Here is an 11,399-nt window from a genome sequence, read left to right as displayed (position 1 = left end):
TAAAACTGGTATTGGAAATGAAATGCACACAAATTTGGGAATATTACACTCAAATCACTGACACCCATACCCACACAGCAAAGTCAAAAAGGTACAAGGGCTACGTCCCCCGAGGACCGTGAAAGCCGGTGTTGTGCCAAAAAGGAATTTGTGCTGCTTCTGTGTGTTTATATCTATTGTCTTTCCTCATCTTCAGAATACCAAGGGGTGACTCCTCTGATGTGATGGGTAAGATAAACCTTTATTAGTCCCACACGTGGGAAATTTGTTGGGTCATGGCAGGAAGTGGACATTTAAAGTTAAAAGCAGCAAAAATTAAGAAAAGAACAATAGAATAGAAGATAAAGTAGAATAACATACTATACAAAATAGAATAAAATACTATGTTGCAACAGAAGAAGTGCACATCAGGGATACTAGGCGAAGGCTGATCCATGGTGTATTAGATGTTTGACAGCCAAACCAATAAAACAGTGTTCACATTTCCCAGAGAACCCTCCCCCCCAAAAAAATCTGCGAAACAGCGAGGCCGCGAAAAGTGAACCTAGCGAGGGAACCACTGTATTCAGTGTTGCAGTTATGAAAAATAAGCAGTACATTTGACAGAAATACCACCTACATTTACATTTACTTCAATTTGCCATAAGTGTATAAATATTTGAGATTTATATTATAGTTTATTTGTATGTCACGCTGACAGCTTAGCACGAGCTGATTACCATCCACTGTGAATACATGTGATATAAAGTGTAATCTGTAGTTGTGGGCTCACACACATAAAAGTGAAGAACAACGTTTCACTTGTAGAATGGATCCGACTGTCTACCCTGATGACTACTACGGATTGTTGCATACAGATTTCAGCTAAATGATGTATTCAGAGTGTTTGTGTTAGGGGGCCTCTAATAATATGGATACTAGATGTACATGTTGCAAATTTTACAGTTTAAAAAATATTTATAAGCAGTGCAACACAGCTGAACTATAAATGCATTACATTTCTCAATAATGTAACAATATAAAACATTGCTGTACTAATAATCTGAATGACAGATGCATAGAAAAGAAATGATCTGTTGGGGTTTATAAGGTAAACGTTTGCAACAACTGCCTGAGCTCAGCTCATTCAAGCGGCAATGATGTACTGCTTTGGAGGAGAGCAGACGTGAGTATTACAGTCAGTTATTACACAAATGAAAAACAATGTGATAATAAGGTATAAACTGTGCCAGTGCAGAAACACCTACTGTTGCAAAACATGACACTGAAGTTCTGCAAGCACCTGCAAAGACAACATGCTGACGTGACATCCAAACCAGATGCAGCTCGATGCTCAAACAAAGTGTACGGTCTCACAATGTACTGGCACTTTGATCTCTTTCTAGTCTTACTGACCTACAAACTTACTGTAAGCTTATGCTGTTTAATGGCAGACAACTTTCCATATTAAGTTGCCAAGTAACATAAATATGATGGAACTAATGTAACAAATTACTTTCTACATGGTGTGGTTACTTATGTTTTTTTTAAGTAAAGAGTAATTTGTTACTTTTTGGGAATAACTTTTTTTTTTAAACACAGTACAACCAGAGAATATTTTTAAAAACATTTTATTGATACACTGGAATATCATTAGATGACGTTTCCTTGTCAGTGTCAGTGAAAATGCCATATGAAAAATAATTTATTTTGATAATAGCTGATTGCAGCATCTTAAAGGAGGGACAGCTTGGCCATTGGAAATCAGTAGTTTACCATCTGTGATTATGCATTCCCCATGATTAGAGTGTAGTTAATGTAGACACCTGCACGTCTGAACACAAATATACTTAAATAACCTGAGACAAGAGCAAAGGCGAGTCCAGGGTTTACTCACATCAGCATTTGCTGTTTTAAGCATTCAGCTCTTTGGAAACCCGAGAGATCACAGATTAGTTTGCACAGCACACATTAAAGTGTGTGATGTTAGGATTTCAGCTGAACACGCTGTCACACACTTGTGTTTAACAAAATAATATCTTCATTATCGCTTTTAGAATGGCAGTAAATTATTTGTTCCAGTTTAGGAACATACAACATCCTGGCCTGATGTTCACAGCGACTCCACCACACTAGCAAACACAAAGTAGAAGACTCGACTGCCCACAGAGAGACCATGCAGTGGCTCTGACCAGCTGCATGGGGCAGGAATTAGTCCTCAAAGTTCGCCAGCGTATCATTCTAGCTTAATTTTTCCACTTTCAAGTCAAAGAAAAAAACTCCAGAACCACTAAATCATTACCTGCTCAGTTAGATAACCTCGCTCTTAAGTAAACTGATTACATTGTGGTGAACTGTGTGTTCTCTTCTTGTCATCCTGGAGGCGGAAATAAACTTTTCAGTGTCTCTTCTTTTCTCTCCTTTTCCCAGCAGCATGCATGTCATACTATGTAGGTGTGGGGGGATGACAACACTCCATTAATGATATTCACTTTAAATCTATTCAAATAATTTTAACCATCTAATAAAATCCTGCAGAATCATTGCAAAGGAGACTAAAGGTGTTTCTGGCAATGACACGATATTAAGAGATTACGGACTGTGTTTACTGTTAGCATGACCGATTAATTCTTCAGATGAGCTGATGGGAGTTCAAAGTCCGATGGCAATTTAGATAAATGATATCAAGGCAAATTCTGTTAGAACGGACAATGCACGGTGTGGTCATGCAGGCTGACAGCGATTCTCTGCATAAATCTGACAGGCCAGGTGTAGTGCAGGATTCAACCAGAGGAGGGCGCTGTTATTACAATTCCACCATATAAACCTGAAATCTGAGCGTAACAGCTAAGTTGTTCATGTTACCGTTACTCTTAAATATGCACAACACGGTTTGTTTTCAGCAGGCTGTGTGAGGGTGCAGGTATGCATCAAAGTCAAAATTCCATATCGTCACACTCGATATGTGAACTCACATCGTGACATCGTGCAGCTCCGAGTCTCATTATTGTCACATTGGAAATTACATTTCAATTTGCTTCATAACAACTGTAAAATCAGAAAGAAAGAAAACAGTTGCCATATTTGTGCAGACTGAGAAAACACACAACAGATTGTGTCGTTGTGGAATGATCTTTGAAACACTGGAAGCCCATCAGGTCACTGTAACTTCCATGCATCGGGATTCTCCTCCTCTGTCCTGATGCAGAAACGTGGATGCAGAATGAGGACTGAGTGAAGCACGATGAGCCAGAGCTCAGCTACTGTGCTCACAGCATGAAGGCCTCTACATCACTCATGCACTCGATGAATCAGCCCTTCGCTGTCCAAATAAAGACACACAATCACAACCGCATCTGGCCCAAAATGAGACACTTTTAGTATTATACTCAACACAATTCACAGTGAACTGTGCACTGCAAACATTAGTGAATCATCTTTGTGGGATTCATTTAATATTTCTCCCCAAAATGTACATGAACATAAACGTGCATGCAATCAAACCAGCCACAAAAATACCCCAAACTGACGCAGCGTCCTCTGTAGTAAATACTGCAAGATGATCAAATCCATTAATCTGGCTCTGTGCTGGTTTTTTCTTTAATCGGTCTCCATTGTTTGCATCAACTGTGGAAAGCAAGTGAAGGCTCCACTTGCAGAATTATAAAGCATCGTAAATCACCAAGAGCGTATAAGTACAGGCCTCTCCAGAGTTTCACCAAGCACCACTCAAATCATCAACATTATTTCTGGATGTAGATGATGATAATACACAGAGTTCCCACCAGTCCTAAGGCCTGGATGCCCAGGAACCAGAGCAGCAGCCAGAAGAAGACGATCACGACCGGCTCCACTATTTTGTCCCCAAAGTACATCTGGCTGAAGCCCATTCCCCGCAGACACTTGTTGAGCGAACCAAACAGAGTCCCCATTCGCTCACAGTCGTCCAACAGAGGCTCTCTGGTACTGGGATCATTCGTGCGGGACCAGGTTGCACTGGGATCAGTTCGAGGGCGGTTCTGGCTGACATCAGTCTGTGGAGACAAAGATATATTTACGAATTCCTAAATTCAGATGGAAGGTAAATTAATGTAACACTTGTATAAAATGTAAGACAGCTTATAGTGCATCCTGTAATATATTGGGCAAGAAAATGTCTGACTGTGAAGATTTTTGTCAACCACTGACTCGACTACGTGAAAAAAATGAAAAGAAACATTTATGCGAGTATGCGCACGCCTGACCTCAGAGGTTACTTTTACTCAGAGTAATTCAACTTGTGAACAGATGAATAGCAAACGTAAATAAAAATGTTAAACTGACAGCCACAATGTTTTTGCACTGTGGAGATCCGCTGCAGAAGCAGAGCAGGTGGAGAGCTGGTGCTTGTAGTTCCTGTTGTGCTATGCTGAGCAGACTGAAACTGCAGAGAGCTACAGTCAGTGACAGTGGAAGCTTTGAGAAGCACATAATTATAATGCTCAGTTATTGCTTTGTATCTGTAATGATGTGCTGTTGTTTTAGCTTAGCCAGAGAAGTGAGCTGACCGGTTTAAAGAGCAGTGTGACTATCACACTGGATGTGCATCTACTAATGAACTCGTCTTATTCAGCAGTGTGCTCCAAACAGTTTCTGCTGCAGCGTAAAAAAGACGCTCTGTTATGATGTGGTCTAAAGTTGTGTCCTACAAAATTACTCTGTTTACAAATAAATCTGTTTCGCTCTCAAGCCTCATCTAGTGATGCCAATGACTAGGCAATCAGTGACATGCAGTCCTCTGATGTCACATTTTTGGATCGTCTCAGACTGCTTGCAACCCCAGCTGAGTAAGTACTTAAAAAACAAAGTACCTGGTACTAACACCTAATGGAACATGCTACAAACTGAGTCTAGAAGTCTATCTACGCAGAAGTTAACTGTGTAGTAGTTTAGTCTCTCTCTACAGCCTCCATTTGTGCTGCACAGTTCTAATACTGTCCACTTTTGTAACAGTTCAGATTCCATAAAGGCAGCATCTCACCCACGATAGCAAACCAACCAGTAGGACTAGTAAGACTCGACAAGATTGGACAAGTCAAGCTAAAACTTCATTCCAGCGTGGCATTTCTACAGACAAACCAACACAGTGGCATGCTGATCAAACACGATTATGTGTGTTCTTGTTTGTTTGGATGAGGATAAAGTAAGTGTCCCTTTAGATACAGTTTAAAGCTTAATGCTGAATCCATTCATCTAGGAAGATACAAATTACTATGACGATTAATGTGGTAGTATTTATAATGAATTAAAAAGTGTCTGTGGGTGGCCCGGCCTTTGGTACTGCTCCAAATGCTACATAATTCTGTGGGAAACACTGCATTACAGATGTAACCAGTGGTGACAAGATGGGAAAAAATACAGCAAGGCCTGGGTTTAGTCCCTACCAAACACACTCACATCTACTGAGGCCAAGACTGCGCTCAAAAAGTAAGATCATTTAATGGACCTTTGTCAAGCAAATCAAAGCTTTGCTTACTGGCACGTATCACGTCTACATACGAACTTACATTTCCATGTCTGCACTTGTGTGAAAAAGCATCACATTTATAGTTCATATAGAAGAAAACTCAACTCAAGCATAATGTAGGGCTGATTCATCGAGTACTTGGAATAACTCGATTATAAAAATTCATTGTTTCACTGCATCACTCTATAGCGCTAACGACAGCAGACCTGCGATAATGAAAATAAGGATAAAGAGCCCACCAGTTTCTCAACAGGAAGACTGAAAAATCAACAGCAGCAGTGATGATGAGAGTTTAATGTGGAGCCGGGGTCCTCCTACACTCCGGAGAGCAAATGCTTTAGAAAAATATAAGAATAAAGGCTTTTTTTCTTTCTACAGGCCAATAAAATGTACATGGGCTCTGAGCCACTGACCTGGGGCTGTCAGGTTGGACACTGAATTATCATTAACATCTACAGCATTACAACATCCGTTTTCAGCAGCACAGGCTTCAGAGTGCTGATAACTCTCTCATTAAACATGCAGACACAAAAACACATTACCAACAGACACACTGCTGTCAGGGCTGTTTGCCTCCGATTATTGGAGATCATCTATTTACTTTTGCATTTGGAAAGTGTATGCTGTAAAATATTAAATGTTTCTTTGACAGATGTTGGATGCAGTGAAATTTTAAAACACTGAAATTTCCAAAACACAAAACAATGAGCAGATCATTTTTGAAATACCTGTTTTTCCACTTTGGAACATTTATCGTTGCTCATTAATAAGGCAGCAGTCGATTAAAAACTCGATTACTAAACTAATAACACGACAATAGCTGCAGTTTTCTTTATTAAATGAAATAATAAAGAAAACAATTAGAAATAACAGAGGATTTGTGATATTTAAAGTAGGGCCCACTGCCACTGGTGTACTTTGACTGATCAAGTTTACTGTGGGTTCAATGATCAATGGCGTGTTCTGACACAAAGCAATGCGTCTTACAAGAAGACGCGGGATCGTTAACTTCATATTGTATGACATTACATGGCTTCTATAATATCCCGACTTGAGTTATATGACCGTCCTGTCCTGTCCGCGGATCCTTTGCTTAATTCTTCGAATAAAATAACATCTGAATGGAATCTGACTCAAGTGTTTACGTTAGGACAACAGATAAACCTCAAAAACACCTGACGGCAGGCTAAGCCGACACGGTGAAACCGCTCCCAGATCTTGACAACTCGGCCCTGTTTGCCACAATGTTAGCATGAAATCTGAAAAAGGCGGCTAAGGCTAGCTCAACAAACGCCGCTCGGCCGCTTTACCCGGTGCCGCTGGCTGTGTAGTGGTGCCTGCCTTCCACCCTGGACAGGCGGAGGAATATGCTGTCTTCTCCGGTTTTCCGTTGGTAGCTCTTCTAACTCACGTCGATGAGAAACATGCCGGCCATTTACAGGAGGCGTCACAGCAGACATATTCCTGCTAGTACAGTGACAGGAACTTTTAGGAGTAAACACATGCTGGGGTAGCGACTCAGCGCGTTCTCGATGTCGGGAGCCAGCAGATTTTTTTAAGCGTCTAAACTTCATCGACCCTGTGACAAGGCGCCACCCACAGGGCAGGAAAGTAATGACAGCGGTGTTATCTCCCTTCACTTATGTGGAACACTGAGCCAGACAGCCGTGGAAATGCTCGCAGAACCGGCAAATAGTATGGAAGCTTGTTTCTATGGAAACATGCTTCCTCCACTAAAAAAGAACCACATTAAGAAAAAAATTATTATCGATCATTTTGAGAATAAAGCTGAAATACGTCGAAATATAGAGACGCAGTGGTTTCAAGGCTGCTATACCCTGTACAAACAGCCTCGTGTAGATGAGTTAGTGACACAAACTGATCAGCTGTCTTATCATGTCTTGTCCTCCATCCTCTTTACTGCACGAGGGACTAACCATCGATATCCTGTCCACTGGCAACATTTCATTTTGCACAAATCCGATCAACTCTTCCATGTTTGTGTGTTTTTTCCCTTGTGACTAGATGCAACGCTCTGCACTGACTTTTTTCACCTCCTTATACCCATCACCACACTGTGTTTAAATCGTTTCCTTGAAACTAAAACTGACTCTGAGCTATTATTTCACTAACTCATCTACACAAGACATTTTGTACAGGGTATAGCAGCAGTTTGCCTTGAAACAACTGTAAGCTCCACATTTCTCAAAATAGTATTTCCACTTTTTCCTTGAATTTCTGGAATAGAATTTCAGCTTTATTCTCAAAATGATCAATAATATTTTTTGTCTTAATGTGGCCTTAACCATCTTCATATATTTTTTTCCTGGTAGTGTGCCAAAAACTTGTGTTCCTATTACTAACATTTTGGGTAGATAAGCACACATTAGTTAATTCATACAATTTTACAGTTGGGAGTCATGTTTAAGTGCAGTTTCAGTAAATCTCCAAATGTCTGCTTGGAAATAGGCCCATCAATTTTCTTCTGCTTATCCATTTGATGTTGGGTGGGCTGAAGCTGCTGTCCCAGGGAAACAGATGGCACACGCCCTGTCTATTACAGGGCTAACACACCAATTAACTTAATCACAGTCTTTGGATGTGATGGAAGCCGGAGTGCCCGGAGAGAACCTGTGAAAGCCCCAGACCGGCCCCAGCCAAACAGCGGATTCAAAGCTAGAACATTTTTGCTGTGAGGCAACAGTTGCTAACCACCACATCACCACGTTTTTCATGACTTTGTTTTTTTATTTTTTATTTATTTAAACAAAACCTTTTTATTTTATGTAATGATTTCATAATCAGACTTCCTCAGGTATGTGATCACTCGCGTTCATTTAGTTTATCAGCATGATTAAACAAAATCTGAGTCTAAAGTAGAACCCATTAAATACCGGTGTGGATGTGCATCATTTTGCATCACCTTCAGAGAGGAGCCCTGTGCTTGTATGTGGTGTCTCAATGGACTTCTGCTGAGTTATGTGACATGCTTTGTATGTTGCTTTGTGCTACTTTGTAATGTAGCAGTACAGTTTTAAAGTTTTGAGGTGATGTGCATTTATGGGACAGTAAATGCATACAATGCACTGTGTGCATGTTTTATAAAACAAGTAAAAATGGTGTTTCTGTTAATTCACTGATACAATAAGGTGCTGTCACGGGTGTAATTTTCCGTGTAACTGGTAATGTTATTTTGATTTAATTAACATGTCTGCACTATTATTACCTTAGTTGGCACTAGTATTACCTTACTTATAATGATATGGAATCAACCAGTTAACCTAACATTAGACTGTGGGAGGAAACCCCAAAGGCTCCAGCTGATGTTGACCATAATGTGCTAACCACAATACTTCAGTGCCCCTTCACTCCTCTTCCTCTCAACCACCTCCACCCCCAGCATGGTGTGTGTGGAAACATTAGCAGGACTGTTTAATGCTTATGCTGCGATGTGATGTACAAAACTATTAGGAGACGGTGCACAGGCCGACCCCCCACAAGGTTCAAAAAGCCTTAGGCTGGCCCCGATGTTTTAATGTGTTATTCTGATTGAAGTGTGGGATTACATGTCACTCGTAAGCAGCGTAATCCCAGCTAATCTGGGATTCCTTTTCACTCTGCACCTTGAAAACAACATCAGAGAGATAGGGCTACTAACATGGATATACAAAAGGCTGTCTTTTTGTAAGGTTAATTTGACAAAGGATGCATCTGCTGGTACTTTTTCACATTTTGCAGTCGCTTCTGTTAGCGGCCCATTCCTGTCCATCCTTATGTTCCTGCCATAATGGGAAAAGTGGAATAGCAGAACTCAGGTTAAGTGAGGCTCAGATTTCATTTCTGTGTTTCTATGTGTATGTAATCTGTTTCTCAATGATCACTGCTCATTTTGTTAGTATGTGGCATCCCATTGCAGTACTCTTGTGACAACCGAGTATCAGTAGTGCCAATAGTATAAGTGCTGAACAGCAGTGCTATTTTATAACATTAGATACTGCCAGTGTTGGGAAGGTTAGTTTTAAAATGTATTCCATTACAGATTACAAAATACATGCCCCAAAATGTATTCTGTAACGTATTCCGTTACGTTACTCGATGAGAGTAACGTATTCTGAATACTTTGGATTGCTTAATATGTTATCATGCTTTTTACAACTACCTGAATGTACTATTGCTGTGATTTATTACTGTTATTGAAGGTCAGCGGCTCCGAACCCGTAGTAAAGGGACCTCTGACTAATACAGCGGGTTCGTGTCGGGCTCGTAGCCGAAAACTAGCTTTACTTTGTTGTTTGGGTCAACTTTGCTAGCCAGAGACAAAGAGAGGCGTTGAAAGGCTGCTCCAACGGAACTTATTGTTTTCGGAGGAAAACACGAACACAGCGTACAGTCGAGTCTTAATAGCTTACTTACAGCTGGGCTCGTCAGGCTCTCTTCTTGGCTGCAGTGGTTATTATTATATTTACATGCTTCCAGCTGCTCGATGACAGCTCGTACTTTTCCACTCTCCTTTTTCTCCCACCTCGCGCTCACAGCCACATAACGTGTATGGCAGTCCATTCTCCCTGCAGCACGGACTACACTGCCCATGAGGCTACATTCTTTACCGCTGTAGCATTCTGCCTATTAGCTTAGCACAACAACAACAACAACAAAAAGGCGCTCTCTCACCCAGGAAACACGCAGAGAGAGAGAGTGTCACCCTGTAACCATGGCAACCGTAACGCTGCTGCCTGGAACAACAGAACATGTCAAACAAAACCCAAAAAGTCCTGACCCGCCACAATATGAAACAGCAAAATACCGCCGTGAAATCCATTTATTTCAACAAAGTAACTGTATTCTAAATACCACCTTTTTAAATGGTAACTGTAACGGAATACAGTTACTCATATTTTGTATTTGAAATACGTAACGGCGGTACATGTATTCCGTTACTCCCCAACACTGGATACTGCTAATCAGTGATTCCTGAGATAAGGGACAAAACATGTCTGCCAGATAAAACCTAATTTTGGCATTAAAAATATGCATACAAATATTAACCCAACTGCGTAAAAGACAAACCAAGGCAATGTTTACAAAACAAAAGTATGATTTTACGTTTTTTTATACATACACATTTATTTTAAATGGTACAGTACATTACCAGTACCTTAAAAATCCATTGTCCAGAAGCAGGTGTGATAATATTAAAATACAGACATTTTTTTAAAGTAATGTAAAATTAAACATCATGGCTCTGGTCATTAAGTATTTAAGTCAATACCTTATATAATATCAAAATATGCAATTGAAAATTTATTTTTACATATTTTTTAACTGATTAAAATTGTATCCAGAGTTTTTGTCAACACCATCAGATTTTTTTAAAAGTACAAAAAAGTCAGTAATTATTGTGGGTAGCTTACACTCTGATGACCCCTTTACCACTTCCTGTTTGATACACATGCCATGAGGTCACTGCTCTGGTGAGTTTTTTATTTTTATTTCATTTATTGCACACCTTTCTGATAAAACCACAGTCGATGAAATGCAGGATTAAATTATTATTATTTTTTTTTGCAAAAACAGCTTCATTTAGGTAGATTGTAGAGGCCATAAGTAAGTGATGAAAAACAAGATGCCATCTGTCAGAAAAACGTGTGTTATGAGAGAAAGTAGGGTATTGTGTCAGCATCATCAGGACTTTGCCTGATGGTGTTGACCCTTTTTCTAATGGTGTTGACAAATGCCACAAAAGTGTCCTATTCACTATTTATATTAAGTTATTTTTATTACCATTTCAGTTATATTACTTCCTGTGTATTTTACTGACATTTCTGCTTTACAGATGTGTCGAATATTATGGAATTTGCCTGATCTTGAATCTCACTGTTAATGTATACTTTATTAATCCCATAGGAAAATGCTT

The 11,399-nt window shown here is 39.9% G+C and overlaps 2 protein-coding genes across 2 annotated transcripts in view; one reads left to right on the top strand and one right to left on the bottom strand.

The window, feature by feature from the left end:
- Window positions 1-1,593: 1,593 nt before the first annotated feature.
- On the bottom strand, window positions 1,594-7,143 carry fam241a (family with sequence similarity 241 member A). The gene is made up of 2 exons (XM_084914765.1): window positions 6,796-7,143; window positions 1,594-4,013 (listed from the first exon to the last, which is right to left on the bottom strand). The coding sequence occupies exons 1-2, from the start codon at window positions 7,057-7,059 to the stop codon at window positions 3,723-3,725; spliced, it is 555 nt and encodes a 184-aa protein (XP_084770891.1). The 5' UTR covers window positions 7,060-7,143; the 3' UTR covers window positions 1,594-3,722.
- Window positions 7,144-9,118: 1,975 nt separating this feature from the next.
- The window catches only part of lrit3b (leucine-rich repeat, immunoglobulin-like and transmembrane domains 3b), a 21,832-nt gene continuing 19,551 nt past the window's right edge, over window positions 9,119-11,399 (top strand). The window contains exon 1 of the mRNA XM_084915724.1: window positions 9,119-9,300. Within this exon, the coding sequence (XP_084771850.1) occupies window positions 9,191-9,300 (110 nt within the window). The 5' untranslated portion in view covers window positions 9,119-9,190. The remainder of the gene's footprint in view (window positions 9,301-11,399) is intronic.

Source organism: Perissodus microlepis, chromosome 19 (assembly GCF_051167445.1).
Source record: "Perissodus microlepis isolate ML-2025 ecotype Zambia chromosome 19, ASM5116744v1, whole genome shotgun sequence".
Classification (NCBI taxonomy): Eukaryota; Metazoa; Chordata; class Actinopteri; order Cichliformes; family Cichlidae; genus Perissodus; species Perissodus microlepis.
Note: the sequence above shows the minus strand (reverse complement) of the source record. Positions and strands in the feature narration are given on the sequence as shown.